We start from the raw sequence: 17,426 nt of genomic DNA, 5'->3' as shown, positions 1-17,426 counted from the left end.
TACTTTGCCATCCTAGCACCAGTTTTTTTTGCCAGCGCCCACTACAGATGGATTCCCTAGTGTGAATTAACCCTAAGCAGTCCAGGAGGTGGGGTATACATCATACTCCCCTAACTGGCACTTTGGGGGCTCTCGTAATGGGCCTATTAGTTGTTTTTTCATGACTTACTGCAAGTTCCCTTTAAATACGGCTCTTTTATTTAGAATAGATGAACACTATAAAAACTGGAGCCACTGTTTTACACTAGCAGAAAGCTACAAATATGAGGAGCACTATTGACAGGATTTAGCTCATCAGGCATCTAATACCGCACGTTTCTCAATACTTCGCAGTCGTTTTTCCCTGTCTCTTTGCTCGCTTTGCAGGGAATGTCTCATTACACTTCTGATAAATAACTGCTCAGGCCTTGAGAGGTAACAGATAAATATATTACTGACAATTGCAGAAAGTTATCACCTAGCTTTCCAAGACTCTTTAAAAGCAAAACTGTTTAGGCAAGTAGCAATACATCCTCTTCTTTTAAGATAATGGGCTGATTTGTTCCTAGGGAATCTGGATGAAAACCCATAGTGCTATAAATACAGGTATATGGGGTACTTTTCCAGAGTACTGAATGGTAACTCTACCTACTAATACAGCAGCAATTTCACTATTAGATATTCAGGAGTCTGAGAGAGCTGGATAATCCTACAACAGCTGCAAGAGAAGCCATGTAAGTTTGTAGCTTGATATTAAGCAAACCACCTAAAAACCAGGGGCGGACACAGACAGCAGAGGGCCCCCTCTGCAAAGAATGTGCCTGCCTCCCCCCCCCCCCCCCAAAAAAAAAAAAAAGTACTATGCCATAAAATTGCACTGCAACTCACATTAATCTGCAGCATCAGGTAGGCAGCAGTTTCCCCACATTAGGTAGCAGTTTCCCCACATTAGGTAGCATAGTTTCCCCACATTAGGCAGCATAGTTTCCCCACATTAAGTAGCATAGATTTCCAAACACACAGGCAGGCACATACACAGACACACACACTTACCTGGCATGTGCAGCGCTCAGGTCTCCTGTGGCGGCCTGACGACTGATGTCACCGACGACCTCCTGTGCGGGTCTGCATAGGGACGTCACCTGCGCGATGTCCCTTGTCAGACCCAGTTTGGCCGGCTGCAGACTCACTGTCTATAGTGCCTGCTGCACTATTATGTGCCGCAGCCACTTTAGAACAGTGAGCAGCGGCACCGCAGCGAAGAGCGGCGGGCCCCCTCACATGCTGGGCCCCTGTGCAGCTGAACTGGCTGCATAGGCGATATGTCCGCCCCTGCAATATACAATGCATTCGGAAAGTCTTTCACTTTTTCCCATTTTGTTGTGTTGTGGCCTTGTGGTTAAATAAAATAAAAATCCGGTTTTCCTGCACTCAATGCCCCATTCTGACAGAGTGAAGACAGAATTTAAGAAACTTTTGCATATTTAAAATAAATAAATAAAACTAAGATTTGTCTGGGACATAATCAGGGCTCAAGTCCTGCAGGAACGTGTGGGAACTGAGTTCCTGCACTTTTTCCACAACAGGAACACCATTCCCATTAGCAGGAGCAGCCCTTGAGTGGAAATCTTGGGTGAGTTCCCACACTTTTTTCCCCCAGGACTTGACCCCTGGACATAATTATTTAGTCCCTTTGCTATGACTTCGTTTTGGAATGTGAGATGTTTCTACAGCTCCATTGGAGTCACTTCTGGTAAATTCAGCTGACTAATTAGACATGACTTGGAAAGACGCTCCTGTCTATATAAGGTCTCACATTTACAGATGACAATGCACAGAAGTGCAAAAACCAAGCCACGAGGTGCAAAAAAAAAAAAGCCTGTAGAGCTCAGAGACAGCATTGTGTGGAGGCACAAACTGGAGAAGGGAATTAAATATTTCTACTGCACTGAACATTCCCAAAAGCACAGAGGCCTCCATAATTCTTAAATAGAAGATGTTTGGAGCAACCAAGACTCTTCTTAAAGGGGTACTCCGCCCCTAGACATCCTATTCCCTATCTAAAGGACAGGGGATAAGATGTCTGATCACGGGGGTCCAGCCGCTGGGACCCCCGCAATCTCTGCTGCGGCACCCCAGACATCCGGGGCACGGAGCAAACTTTGCTCCGTGCCGGATGACTGGCGTTGTGAGGCGGAGGCTCGTGCCATCACGGCCACGCCCCCTCAATGCAAGTCTATGGGAGGGGGCGTGACGGCTGGAGCCTCTGCCCCACAATGCTAGTCATCCGGCATGGAGCAAAGTTCGCTCCGTGGCTAGAAAGAAGCCTTTTCTGAGTAAAAGTCCCAAGAAAGCTGCCTGGAGATTGCAAACAAAGCACCTTATGGATACTCAGACTGTGAGAAACAGGATTCTCTGGTCTGATGAAACCAAGATTTACTTTTCGGTGTCATTTCTTAGCATTATGTCCGGAGGAAACCAGGCACAGTTTCATCACCTGCCCAGTATCATCCCTACAGTGGAGTAGGTGGTGGCAGAATTATGCTGTAGGGGTGTTTTTCAGTGGCTGAAAGAGGGAAAGCTGAATGGAGCAAAGTACAGAGATATTCCTAATGAAAACTTGATCCAAAGCGCTCTGGATCTCAGACTGGGCTGAAGATTTACCTTCCAACAAGACAATGACCCAAAACAGACAGCAAGACAACACAAGACTGGCTTACTCTCAATCTGGGAATGTCCTTGGCTAGGTCAGAGCCCTGACTTTAAGCCAAACAAACATGTCTGGAGAGACCTAATATAATGGCTGCCTCCCATGGTCCACCCAACCAGACAGAGATTAAGAGGATCTGCAGAGAAGAATGGCAAAACATCCCCATATACGGGAGTACAAACCTTGTGGCCTCATCACCAAGAAGTCCGGAGGCTGTAATCACTACCAAAGGGGCTTCAACTAAGTACTGAGAAAAGGGTCTGAATACTTATGTCAATGCAATTTCTGAGTTTTTCCTTTTCAATAAATTAGAATTTCTAAAATTCTGTTTTCCCTTGACATTGCGGGGTATTGAGGGCAGATTGATTGGGAAGGGGGCATGATTTTTTTTCTTCTTCCTTTTAGCACAAGGCCGAAATATTTAAAAAAAAAAAGTGAAAGGGTCTAGAGCAGTGGTCTCCAACCTGCGGACCTCCAGATGTTGCAAAACTACAACAAAACTACAACTCCGAAATATAAAAAAAAAAAAGTGAAAGGGTCTAGAGCAGTGGTCTCCAACCTGCGGACCTCCAGATGTTGCAAAACTACAACTCCCAGCATGCCCGGACAGCCATTGGCTGTCCGGGCATGCTGGGTGTTGTAGTTTTGCAACATCTGGAGGTCCGCAGGTTGGAGACCACTGGTCTAGAGACTTTCCAAACACACTGTATATTTTAAAAACTAGGGTAAAATGCTTAGGCTGCTTTCACACTATAAAACAACTTCCGTTATGAACGCCCGTTAAAAAAAAGCCTGGAAATCGTCAGTTATACGGCCGGTACAAAATCACTAACGGTCGTTAGAAAAATCCCATAGACTATAATAGGATTTTCTAATAGCCGTTTTAACCCGATATCGTACGTTATTAATAACGAACGTTATTAATAACGGGCGATAAAGGGTTAAAACGGCTATTAGAAAAATCCCATAGACTATAATGGGATTTTCTAACGGCCGTTAGGGATTTTGTACCGGCCCTATAACTACCGATTTCCAGGCTTTTTATAACGGAAGTCATTTTATAGTGTGAAAGCAGCCTTATTCATAACTCCCCAGAATGCACTGCTCTATAAATGCAGTAACAGATGGTCTGCCGAGCTATACGTACAGGATCAAGAAGAAAGAAGCCGGCTACTTATAATAAGGATGAAATAGATCGGGAGCTGGGTGATCAATATGAGCCAAAGCCTCCCAGCGGAGGGTAATGGAATCTGGGGTTTAGAGCTCCTGGGGACTGGTACAAAACCTAAAAGGTGCCCAACGATTATGTGGCAGGAGCGATCACATCAGGTGGTGACATTTAGGCTGAATTCGTCTTGTCACCTCCAGGCAACCTTTACATGAATGACTGTTTGTCAATGTTGCAGGGCATAGAAACACATTCAGCAAAATCTAGGAATTTACTGGATTTGGCAACAAGATCTACAACAATGCCAATGCTACTGACACATGCTAGGAACGAAGAATAAGATTTGTATGGGAAAACTGGATACTAGAATACTAAAGAAATATTTATTTATATGCAGTATCTGCCGCAGACACCTAGTAATCCTCCTCGCAGGTCTTTGCCTATAGCAGCTCACAATCTAAACTCCCTGATATATATACAACTTTTTGATAGATTGTGTTTCGCTTCCTTACCATTTGCAAGACCTCTGTTTGCTGACAGTGAATGGGCACATTCTTGTTTACATCCAGAAAAATTGTGCAGACCTAAAAATTCTCCCAGCGGAGGGATTAGAAGTGTATCGAGTTTAGACCATCCTCTGTGAGATAGCGGCAGTAGCACATTCTCTCTCCTGTTCTCACAAGTTTAGGACATGTATCAGTGCAGGTAGAAGGCATCAAGCTGTTCCGCTCACAGAGCATTGTTTAGACTGGACACCAGTTCACAAGTGTGAGAAGCATTAGGTCAGGTTTTCAGCCTCCAGATTAGTGTTTCTCAACCAGGGTGCCTCCAGCTGTTGCAAAACTACAACTCCCAACATGCCCAGACAGCCAAATGCTGACTGTGCGTGCTGGGAATAGTAGTTTGAAACAACTGGAGACACACTGGTTGGGAAACACTGCTCTAGATGTAAACAAGAATACCCCTATTTACTGTCAGCAAGCAGAGATCTTTAAAATGGTGAGGAATTGAACAACAAAGTCTACAATGCCTGCATTAAATGGCTACAGGTATATAGATTCACAGCAAAAAGCGCCCATTGTATACATTTAACAGGTGACAGATACAATACAGGGGCATCAGTCACCTACGGGTTCCAAATGCAAAAACAAAACGCACAGAGCGGTGAATTTTTCTTCTTATTGGATGTCATATGAAGTATTGCAGTCTTCTGTGTTATTACACCGCACAGGGGTCCCCCATTGGCTACAGTATGCTTATGATTACATCTAAACTTGTTTCTAGAAGTATAAGGAAATATATATTATTATTATTATTTTTATTCCAACACGGCCCTATGGGTGACGATGCCACAGTATGCCACATATTTTTCCCCAATACATTACATAAAGGCGAAATAATGTCACGTGATCAGTAAAGGTTTAGCTTTATTTACATAAAACCTTATTTGGCATTACACTGGGCAGGTGAGATACTCTTGGGGTGCCCAGGTTTTACTTACACCCAATCAGTACTAGGCAATGTAACCACAGTCCTATTAGATACATATAACTCAGGTTCACATGCCTCCTTCTTGTAAAAATAGTTTCTTTTTATTTCCAGGCATATCCTGAAATGCTTAGGAGTCACATGCTTGGCGTGGTATGCTGGGTCACAAAGCTACAAAATTACAGTTGTATGGTATAGTGGCAATTTGGCAGAGAAGCAACAGTGAAAATATGAAAGAGTCAGTAGCGGATGAGAACTCTGGGCTCCTGAAGTAGGAGTGTTTCTCTGCTGGCTGGATGTTCCATTCGGTGCCTGCAGTAGCAGAATTGGAGGGCATAGCGGAGCTCTATTAGTGTGTTACATTAAGAGCGGGTAATGAGCAGGTATGTGTACATATTAAGCAGGTCCCTGGAGTACGTAGAGCTTTTACCAGCCTCCTGCAGACTAAATGGTCACTTTCAGCCATGACTAAAGGGGTGAGAAGCTTCACATACATGGCTTAATAATCAACCTGAATTTCTTTCCAGAAAAAGCGGATTTCAGAACAAGAGGCAATAGTCCAGAAATTCAGTCAGAGCTTAGAGTCAGGCAGTGGCTCTCAAGAAAACACTTTGCACACTAAACATGTTAAAGGGGTACTCCACTGGAAAACATTTTCTTTTAAATCAACTGGTGCCAGAAAGTTAAACAAATTTGTAAATTACTTCTATTAAAAATAAAAAATCTTAATCCTTCCAGTACTTATCAGCTGCTATATGCTACAGAGAAAGTTCTTTTCTTTTTGAATTTCCTTTCTGTCTGACCACAATGCTCTCTTCTGCTGACACCTCTGTCCATGTCAGGAACTGTCCAGAGCAAAGACCGTTCCTAAAATTGACAGAGGTGTCAGTAGAGAGCACTGTGGTCAGGCAGAAAGGAAATTCAAAAAGAAAATAACTTCCCGTGGAGCATACAGCAGCTGATAAGTACTGGAAGGATTAAGATTTTTAAATAGAAGTAATTTACAAATCTGTTTAACTTTCTGGCACCAGTTGATTTAAAAAAAATGTTTTCCAGCGGAGTACCCCTTTAAAGGGGAACTTTACTAATACATCACCATAGGTAATTGCTTTAAGGGTTAGGTTACTCCACTAACATTGATGGGTTTTCCATTTATTTATTTTTTTCTTCTCTCTCTTTTTCGGGGGGGATTGCTAAATATAAAGAATCAATACTCACCTGCCCCAAAGCTACTGCCAGTCCCTGCTACTACGGAACGTCATAACAAGCAGAGAGAAGCAGGGACTGGCAGTGACATGGAATCAGGGCACGTGAGTATTTTTAATTTTTTTTTATAAATACTTTCATGCTTGAAAAAACCCTTTAAGGACCGGGTCACACAGGGTGCATCTGTGGCGTATTTGGCCCTGAGGATGTGCAGACGGAAGTCACAGAAGGACTGCAGAGTAGGATACCTTTGTGTGTCTGCTCGTAGCTGCAGATGTGCCCTGTGAGACCCTGCCCTAACAATTATCAACTTGAGTAGAGTATAGTGGAGAACAGGACTAGGACAAGATGATCTCTTTATGACCGAATGTTGCCTCATCTGTCTGAAAAGATGGAGAAATTAAAGTTAAGCTGTGATTGGTCAATACAGGCAACTGGACCATTTTGAGAGGATCTTAAAATGGTGAGAAAATGAACACAAAATTTAGTAAGATAAGCACAGTGCTTCCTTGCGCCCATGGCTCCTTCAGAGAGCTGATTGGTGGAGGTGCCAAAATCGGCTTCACCATTAATTTAATCTTGGTGACTAAGGCAGGGTTTACACAGCGTAAAAAATGTGTGCACATTTTATTTATTCTCACATTTTCAGCAGTTTTTGTTAATAAGCAAAAAAAAGGCAACTTAAAAAATAACGGCTGAAAATGTGCCTTTTAATTCTGTGTGAACATGGCATAAAGATGAAATTGCTACAACAGCTTTATGCTATGGAGTAAACTGAGCAATTTCCCGAGAGAAGGCTCCAAGAGTGGACTGTCACTTTAAGCACATCTCATGTAATACACAGTACTGTAATAGAAAAACATTCCATCAATTACCAAGCATTTTGGCAACAATATTCTTTGCTCGATTTACATTGTTGAATTTATTTTGATTGTTCTGATGTCTCAATATTTATTTCTTCCCATATGGTGTAAAAGAAAAAGAAAAAGAAAAAAAAAATACAACAATTTAGAAATACGTTGTTGTATTTGCTGGATGGGTGATCGCCATCTGCATTCCCCTGGTGGAATCAATCAGAATAAAACACTCAAAACATTCCTGGCAGAGGATTCCACTGGTTATTATTTCACTTTCCTCCCATTTACAGTGACAATGAAGAAAGTCCCAGAGTATAAGAAACCGAGAAGACTCCGCAGAGAAGTCAATATATGGAGGCTTCCAAGTATTACACAGACGTATTATACTCTTCGTATTATTTACATAGGCGTATTATACTCTTCCAAAATGTCCGTGAGATATCAGACATAAGGGGAAACCACCCTGCACCACCCACGCTCTTGGTAGATAAAGCAAGGTTAAACATGACAAGAAATATGGAGCATTCAGTCAGCCACATACCATGTCTGCCAGCAGAGGACCTCAGGACAAAGCGCTGGAGGAAGTAGTAACGGTTGACATATTGGTAAACCTTTTCTAACTGTTCTTCAGTATTAGACAGAACCCCTAAATATCTGTGTGCAGTGGTGTGTTCCATAACTCGCACAGCATTTTGCAGTTTAAACTGAATGTATCTTTGCAGAACAGGCCACTGCAACACAAATATTAGGGGTGTTAAGAGTAAGGAAGAGTTTAAAGTGTCCACATTGTCAAGGGATTTGTGAGTATTTTTCTACTTAAAGGAGTACTCCCCTGGAAAACATTTTATTTTAAATCAACTGGTGCCAGAAAGTTAAACAGATTTGTAAATGACCTTAAGCCACTAGAGAGGGAGAGAGCACACCATGCAGCTTAAGCATGCAGATATACAATACCACTGGTATACGCATGCAGCCTCCGGACCCGATAAGTAACAACGCAGCACCTGCGGGGTGCACACACTAGATAAAGTATCAAACAATACAATGAAAGAGAGTAGCGTGCACTCACCGCGGGTAAACAGCTGCAGGCCCGAGGTCCGGGATCACCACGGCATAGACGGAGACGGTAAGGGGCGCTCAGTGGCGTGGCCTCTGAGCGCCCCTTACCGTCTCCGTCTATGCCGTGGTGATCCCGGACCTCGGGCCTGCAGCTGTTTACCCGCGGTGAGTGCACGCTACTCTCTTTCATTGTAGATTTGTAAATTACTTCTATTTAAAAATCTTAACCCTTCCAGTACTTATCAGCTGCTGTATGCTCCACAAGAAGTTATTTTTGAATTTCCTTTGTCTGACCACAATGCTCTCTGCTGACACCTCTGTCCGTTTTAGGAACTGTCCAGAGCAGGAGAGGTTTGCTATGGGGACTTGCTCCCACTCTAGACAGTTCCTAAAATGGTCAGAGGTGTCAGCAACAAGCACTGTGGTCAGACAGAAAGGAAATTCAAAAATAAAGTAACTTCCTCTGGAGCATACAGCAGCTGATAAGTACTGGAAGGATTAAGATTTTTTAAATAGAAGTAATTTACAAATCTGTTTAAACTTTCTGGCGTGAGCTGATTTAAAAAAAAAAAAATGTTTTCCAGTGCAGTGCCCCTTTAAAGGGGTTTACCTGCAATAATAACGTATTATATATATATACAGTAAGTTAGTCATCAAACACAAAGAAACAACCTGTGTATGGCGTCAAAAAGTATAATAAAGCAACTTCTTAATATAATGTTTTTAACCATACTGCACAGATCTTTCATATCAGCTCTGCTCTTTCCCCTTGTAGCTGTAACATCACGTCACAAGCCGTAAATGCAGAGATATTGTTGTAAAAAGATCATTGATGTAAAAAGGGGAGCACCTATTACTGCTCATTAGATTTTAAAGTAGCAGGAAGCCTTTCTCAGATAAGTCAGCAGCAAGGCTGCTCTGAGGGAAACTACTGCGAATGAGAAAAGCTTCCTTCTGCCTTAAAAAAATAATCTAATGAGCAGTAATATGAGCTTCCCCTCTTCACTTCAATGGTTTGGTTCTAAGCAGACAGGAAGGGAGGGGGGAGAAGGAACGGAGCAGCTCTGCTTCAGAGTGTGTGGCTGGGGCATCACAGCTTCAAGCCAGACAGCTCAGCTGATAATGGAAGATCTCTGCACTATTGCTGATACCAACATATTAGTAAATTGCTTTATTATACTGGAGCTACCTCCATTAATCATATCGTCAATCATTCCCCATTTAGGAAAATATAAGGCATTTACCTTTAAGAACTTGTATAGAAGAAACGTGAACCAGTTTGTCAGCATCTTTTCAGCCACAGACTCCGTTCTCGTAGAAAGAAAAAAAAGAAACACACTAAGTACTACAGAATATACAGCAATTCAATTACGTTATGTACAAGCTATATTGTTCTGCAGGTGCATATTGCAAAATGGTGTGTGGTAATGTCACTTTAAATTTAGTTAATGCAGATGTTTATTGCATTATGGAAATGTTTTACAGTAAATTATGGTGTCCTATGATCTCTAATAAGAACCCCAGATGTCCGGCACATTGTGCACCTAAGGATATGTCCTGTTAGCGACACTTTCACCAGTAATATGACGCAAACGTGTGGATTATAACCCACAGGCCACCCAGAGACAGCAAGCATCATTTCTCATTGATCTCAATATAAATTAAATTCCTCCCTCTTCTATCTTTCAGAGACAGCCCCAGGGAGCCTAAAAACTGCAGTCATAGTTTTGTACCAGCAATGAAGAAACCAGACTTCAAAAGGGAAGATCACTTTAAGCAGCCAGGAAATGCTGTAATGAGATGCGTTCATGCGCCATTAAACAGGACCAGTTCAGGGAGACGCAATTCACACAGCTTAATCCCTTTGGTCCTGGGGGACGTGCAGCACCAAAGGGGTTAAACATCAGTTCGTAGACATCTGTCAAACATGACAACAACACTCGCTAATGGAGCAAGGCGGCTTTGATCATATCTGTGGGTGATTTCAGTCCAATAAACTCTGCGCGCCATTCATTTCACTGAGCGTAATCGTTTTACCTGGACATATATCCAATATACCGGTAAACCAGGAAAGCAAACTCCAATCACATGCCAATATTAGCCAAACTGTTCAAATTCGTAACATGGTGGTATGGTATTTTTATTCCTTTGCATAGGGGCCAGTATTATAGTAGTTATACTCTTGTACATAGGAGGCAGTATTATAGTACATATAGTCTTATACATGGGGGACAGTATTATAGTAGCTATTTTCCGGTACGTAGGAGGCAGTATTATAGTAGTTACATTCTTGAATATAGAGGGGCATTATTAAAGTAGTTCTATTCTTGTACATAGAAATCAGAATTATAGTACGGTAACTATATTCTAGCACATAGAAGACAGTGTTATAGTAGGTATATTACTGTACATAGGAGGCAGTATTATAGTAGTTATATTCTTGTACATAGGCAGCAGTATTATAGTAATTATATTCTTGTACATACGAGGCAGTATTATAGTAGTTATATTCTTGTACATAGGAAGCAGTATTATAGTAGTTATATTCTTGTACATAGGAAGCAGTATTATAGTAGTTATATTCTTGTACATAGGAGCAGTATTATAGTGATTATATTCTTGTACATAGGGCAGTATTATAGTAGTTCTATTCTTGTACATAGGGGCAGTATTATAGTAGTTCTATTCTTGTACATAGGGGCAGTATTATAGTAGTTATATTCTTGTACATAGGGGCAGTATTATAGTAGTTATATTCTTGTACATAGGAGCAGTATTATAGTGATTATATTCTTGTACATAGGGCAGTATTATAGTAGTTCTATTCTTGTACATAGGAGGCAGTATTATAGTAGTTATATTCTAGTACATAGGAGGCAGTATTATAGTAGTTATATTCTTGTACATAGGAGGCAGTATTATAGTAGTTATATTCTTGTACATAGGGGCAGTATTATAGTAATTATATTCTTGTACATACGAGGTAGTATTATAGTAGATATATTCTTGTAAATATGGGACAGTATTGTAGCAGTTATATTCTTGTACATAGGGGACAGCAATATAATAGTTATATTCTTGAACATAAAGGCAGTATTATAGTACTCATGGTATACATGGGAGGCCAAAGTGGTTATATATATATATATATTTTTTTTTTTTTGTTATTTTTACATAGGGGGCAATAGTATAGAGACAGAGAGCGAGAGAGACTGATGCACAAATACATAGTGAGTAATTCTCTAGTACACATTTCTCTGTGACATGAATCCCACTATATTGGTGATCGTGAACAGGATTATGGGTATTTTATGAGGAATGTCAGCCTGAGTACGGACGCTGTGTTCCTAAGCAATTCTGGCTTGAGCTGCACTGAGGATCGGGGACAGGTAGGTAGAAAGCAATAAATAAACATTAGGAGCTTCATTTACAGCCAAATCCGATGGTCACAGAGTCTTGAAGTGCAATTTCTGTCACCAGGCCTGTGATCAATAGACAGAGGATGGGAAGATATTGAATTAATGAAGATAATGTATTTTTTTTAGCAGAACCTCGGCTTTTGCATTCGGAAATCGATTTGATTGTGTTTAATTCTTCTTTTCAGCACCGGCTCTGTGCGCCAATTGATTTTTTTTTCAGCCTTTTTAATCATCTTCGCATGTGCAGAGCATTGTGCTCAGGATACTGGATTGGACAAGTGGATGGCATGTCAAGTCCACAACCGTGATGTAAGGTAATAAAGTGCAGGCTCAGCTGATACATCGCTACCAACATCGCTACCAACAATCCAAAGCTAAAATCCCTTTGCATTAAATGGGTATTCCAGGAAAAAACTGTTTTTTATATATATCAACTGGCTCTAGAAAGTTAAACAGATTTGTAAATTACTTCTATTAACAAATCATAATCCTTTCAATAATTATAAGCTACTGAAGTTGAGTTGTTGTTTTCTGTCTGGTAACAGTGCTCTCTGATGACATCTCTGCTTGCCTCGGGAACTGCACAGAGTAGAAGAGGTTTGCTATGGGGATTTGCTTCTAAACTGGGCGGTTCCCGAGACACGTGTCATCAAAGAGCACTTAGAAAAGAACAACTTAACTTCAGCAGCTCATAAGTACTGAAAGGATTAAGATTTCTTAATAGAAGCAATTTACAAATCTGTTTCACTTTCTGGAGCCAGTTGATATATAAAAAAAAAAGTTTTTTTTCCTGGATAACCCCTTTAACTGCTTGTTCAGTATCTGAATAGAGCTCGCTTTAATTATTGGAATTTTGGGAACGTACAGTTCTGAAGTAGGGAAATCTAACTGCCTCAACATTATAGGAGCTTAACTAAGCTGCTAAGTGTTTTCTGCAACCAGTGTGCAGCTCTGGAGAATAATATAGGCTGTAACGCTGTATCAGTTCAGGAAAAGTAATGCAATACTGTGACTCCACCAGTAGAATAGTAAGGCTATGTTCACACTTCGGAGTCCGCACAAAAGATCTCTGTGCGGACATTCCGGGACTGCTAAGACCGCTCAGGGATGCGCTGTCTCATAGACGGCCATGCATTCCGTGCGGAAACCTGTTCATTCTTTCTGCGGACACGGAAATCGGAATTTCTGTGCCAGAAACATTCCGCAGTGGGCACAGTGCAGCAGAATCCTGTACAATGCTCAGGAATCTTTGTGCAGAATTCCGCCTTATTGTAGTATAACAGTGTTTCCCAACCAGGATGCCTCCAGCTGTTGCAAAACTACAACACCCAGCATGCCCGGCCAGCCGTTGGCTGTCCGGGCATGCTGGGAGTTGTAGTTTTGCAACAGCTGAAGGCACCCTGGTTGGGAAACACTGTAGAAGAATATGAGCGGTAACTCAGGATCTATTAAGGATAAATAATGTAATATATGTAAAAAAAACATATATGTACAAAAAAGAGAATGCAACTCATAAATCAGAATAAGAAAGGTAGTGCCATGTAATATGTAAAATATACAGTATATAAGCTTTAAATGGTGGGTGGGTGTAAACATAAGATTAAATATTTCTACTACTATTTCTTCTATATTCCTACCTTCTCAGCAGCAGTTTTGGGTGGTTCTTGCTCTCCAGGTTCTTCTCAATCAGGTCAGACAGAAGCTGTTTAAGGACACCGGTGGCATATTCCATCTCCCCCTGTAGACCAGTCATGATGAGGGAGGCCACATTTCCTCGGTCTCTCATGGAGAAACTGCGTTGAGCTTCCAAGGTGCGGATAAAAGTCAGCAGGAAATGCTTCTTGTTCAGAAGCTGCCCAAAGAGATTTAGAGCCTTCTCCACATTGGCTTGGACCTGTTGGAAGGATCACAACAGTCAGTGATATAATGTTTATGTATATATATATATATATTTTTTTTTTTTTATATTTTTAGTCATGGCCGTAAATATTGGCACTCCTGAAATTTTTCTAGAAAGTGAAATATTTCTCACAGAAAAGGTTTGCAGTGACACACGTTTTGCTATATACATGTTTATTCCCTTTGTGTGTATTGGAACTAAACCAAAAAATGGGGGGATAAAAAGCAAATTGGACATAATGTCACACCAAACTCCAAAAATGGGATGGTCGATATCATTGGCATCTTTTCAAACTTGTGGAAAAATAAGTTTCAAGCATGTGATGCTCCTTTAAACTCACATGGAGAAAGTAACAGGTGTGGGCAATATAAAAATCCCACCTGAAAGCAGATAAAAAGGAGAGAAGTTCACTTAGTCTTTGCATTGTGTGTCTGTGTGTGCCACACTAAGCATGTACAACTGTCTGAGGACTTGAGAACCAAAATTGTGGAAAAATATCAACAATCTCAAGGTTACAAGTCCATCTCCAGAGATCTAGATTTGCCTTTGTCCACAGTGCGCAACATTATCAAGAAATTTTCAACCCATGGCACTGTAGCTAATCTCCCTGGGCGTGGACAGAAGAGAAAAATTGATTAAAGGTGTCAACACAGGATAGTCCGGATGGTGGATAACCAGCCCCAAACAAGTTCCAAAGATATTCAAGCTGTTCTGCAGGCTCAGGGAGCATCTGTCTCAGTGTGAACTATCCATCGACATTTAAATGAAATGAAACGCTATGGCAGGAGACCCAGTGGATCGTCATGTGGGACAAGTAGATTTTGCTCCATTTTAGTCCTGTGGACAAGTAGTTTTTTTTAATTAAATTTCCACACCCCTGCATGGCACTGTAGCTAATCTCCCTGGGCGAGGACAGAAATTGATGAAAGGTGTCAACACAGGATAGTCTGGATGGTGGATAAGCAGCACCAAACAAGTTCAAAAGATTCAAGTGGTCTTGCAGGCTCAGGAAGCATCAGTGTCAGCGCGAACTATCCGTCGACATTTAAATGAAATGAAACGCTATGGCAGCAGACCCAGGAGGACCCCACTGCTGACACAGAGACATAAAAAAGCAAGACTACATTTTGACAAAATAAACTTGAGTAAGCCAAAATCCTTCTGGGAAAATATCTTGTGGACAGATGAGACCAAGATAGAGCTTTTTGGTAAAGCCCATCATTCTACTGTTTACCGAAAACAGAATGAGGCCTACAAAGAAAAGAACACAGTACCTACAGTGAAATATGGTGGAGGTTCAGTTATGTTTTGGGGTTGTTTTGCTGCCTCTGGCACTGGGTGCCTTGAATGTATGCAAGGCAACATGAAATCTTAGGATTTTAGGTCGCACTGTACAGCCCAGTGTCAGAAAGCTGGGTTTGCATCAGAGTCTTCCAGCAGGACAATGACCTCAAACATACCTCAAAAAGCACCCAGAAATGGATGGCAACAAAGCGCTGGAGAGTTCTGAAGTGGCCAGCAATGAGTCCAGATCTAAATCTCATTTGGAAACCTGTGGAGAGATCTTAAAATTGCTGTTGGGAAAAGGCGCCCTTCCAATAAGAGAGACCTGGAGCAGTTTGCAAAGGAAGAGCGGTCCAACATTCCGGCTGAGAGGTGTAAGAAGCTTATTGATAGTTATAGGAAGTGACAGATTTCAGTTATTTTTTCCAAAGGGTGTGCAACCAAATATTAAGTTAACGGTGCCAATAAGTTTGTCCAGCCCATTTTTGGAGTTTGGTGTGACATTATGTCCAATTTGCTTTTTTTTGGTTTAGTTCCAATACACACAAAGGGAATAAACATGTGTATAGCAAAACGTGTGTCACTGCAAACCTTTTCTGTGAGAAATACATCATTTTCTAGAAAAATTTCAGGGGGGCCAACATTCACGGCCATGACTGTATATGATGTGCTGTTCAATATAATCTATTGATCCCTGCTATCAACCATTTCAGGAAGGCTCATATAGGGATACGTGCTCATCCATACCGCGGATTCTCTTATAACGCTGCGAAACGTTCATAGGTTAGCACCCAGCTTTTACACACAAACATAATATATCTGCAGAATACAAAATCTGCCTAGCTAAATACGGATATAAGACTGTAGGATGTATACAAATCAGGAAGTCTATCTAGATCAGGGATTTCCAATCTGAGTGCCTCCAGCTGTTTCAAGACTACAACTCCCAACATGCCCAAGATGTAGTTTTGCAAGAACTGGAGGCACTCTGGTTGGGAAACATGGATCTAGATTCTCCAGAAACAGAGAAAACCATGGAATAACATTTTATCTATTTACCAGTAAATAGAAAACATCTGCATTACTTGAAATACATAATGAGTATCGGGTACGTGACATTTCAGCGATCGTGAATTTTATACAAAGCAATAAATGGCATCTTTGTAATAAGCCACACACAGGTGAGTGTAAATTCAGCCCGATATAGGGGCACTTCATCCTGGTGTGACTGTGTCGGGGGTAATCTCTACCAATCTCATAGCGACAATTCCTTGGCTCGCTCCTTGCGTCTTATCCATTTCTTCGGCGCTGATTAATGCAACCATTAGGCAAAATTATCACTCAGGTTTCATATAGTTCAAGAGTCCTCAACCTTTGCAGAGGGGAAAAAAACTCTCCACAAAAGCTCTGAGCAGGTGACATATTAATCACTGGAGCATTCATAACATATTCATTGGGCATTAAAGGTGGAAGATTCCAAGTGGGTTTTTTCTTCATATGCCAATTACTTCAAACAGGTATTCCTGCCGAGTTCTGAAGAACAGACGCTTTACCTCCCAATCCACTCACAGGTCTCTGATTGCTGCCGAGAGGTAGAAAGTCATTCAATTGCTTTAAAGGGGACTCGGACCAGCGCTAAACCTCATGTGACTGAGGTGTCCAGGCTTAAAGCTACAGTCACCTTTTTCCATGTACATTATGTATCTTTTACTCATCGTAAAATGAATCGTCAACTGTATTTGCTGCTAAGAGCTGCAGACACTGTTGGATAGGTGTTAGGGTATAAAGGCAAACTGTACCTCTGCTGGAGCTGATGGTCATTGCCAAACTTATAAAATCCCCTTTTTATTTTTCAGATATGTGTTAAGGAGGCAGCGCTGAGCTGCTGAAGTGCCACAACCTGGCACACATCCTCACTTTACCTCAACTTTCAGCCCCTTCTTGTTGATGTATAGGGCTTTATACATCAAACAAGCCACCAAAGACAATATGGTGAGTGTATAACCTAGATCTTCCTATGTCATTTATTTGTGTCATCCTCAGGCAGTCCTGTAATGCTTTAGTAAGACTTGTAGTTTGGAAATAGTTGGAGGTACAGTGTTTGGATAACTTTTTTTTACAGAAGTGTTGCCATCGGCTGTGTGTCTACATCTTTTGCAAAACTACAACTCCAATGCCTAGACATCCTTTTTCTTTCCAGGCATGCTTGGAGTTTTGCAACAGCTGGAGGCACATAATTGGTAAAACTCTGTGTTACAGCAGTGTTGCTGCAGGCTGTGTTCCTTCTGTAGCCTTGTCAATCAGCCATCTTGTGTCCAAGACCCTTGGACAGTGTCATGCTGCTGTGGGACTCCTC

The 17,426-nt window shown here is 41.4% G+C and overlaps 1 protein-coding gene and 1 long non-coding RNA gene across 6 annotated transcripts in view; one reads left to right on the top strand and one right to left on the bottom strand.

Annotated features, from left to right (window-relative positions):
* The window catches only part of PLXNA1 (plexin A1), a 327,026-nt gene that overhangs the window by 28,758 nt on the left and 280,842 nt on the right, over nt 1-17,426 (bottom strand). For all 4 annotated transcript variants that reach the window (XM_056524879.1, XM_056524877.1, XM_056524880.1 and 1 more), the window contains 2 exons: nt 13,524-13,780; nt 9,712-9,778 (listed from right to left, as the gene is read on the bottom strand). In XM_056524879.1, coding sequence (XP_056380854.1) covers nt 9,712-9,778; nt 13,524-13,780 — 324 coding nt within the window. The remainder of the gene's footprint in view (nt 1-9,711; nt 9,779-13,523; nt 13,781-17,426) is intronic.
* Nucleotides 1-17,426, top strand: part of LOC130276053 (uncharacterized) — a 111,280-nt gene that overhangs the window by 92,495 nt on the left and 1,359 nt on the right. The window contains exons 1-4 of one of the 2 annotated variants that reach the window (XR_008845002.1): nt 7,814-8,013; nt 10,157-10,596; nt 12,072-12,200; nt 16,927-17,062. This is a non-coding gene — a long non-coding RNA (uncharacterized LOC130276053). Of the gene's footprint in view, nt 1-7,813; nt 8,014-10,156; nt 10,597-12,071; nt 12,201-16,926; nt 17,063-17,426 lie in introns of those variants that run through there. The other variant, XR_008845001.1, reaches the window with a different exon arrangement.

Source organism: Hyla sarda, chromosome 6 (assembly GCF_029499605.1).
Source record: "Hyla sarda isolate aHylSar1 chromosome 6, aHylSar1.hap1, whole genome shotgun sequence".
NCBI classification, from domain to species: domain Eukaryota; kingdom Metazoa; phylum Chordata; class Amphibia; order Anura; family Hylidae; genus Hyla; species Hyla sarda.
This window is presented reverse-complemented; position numbering and strand designations above follow the sequence as displayed.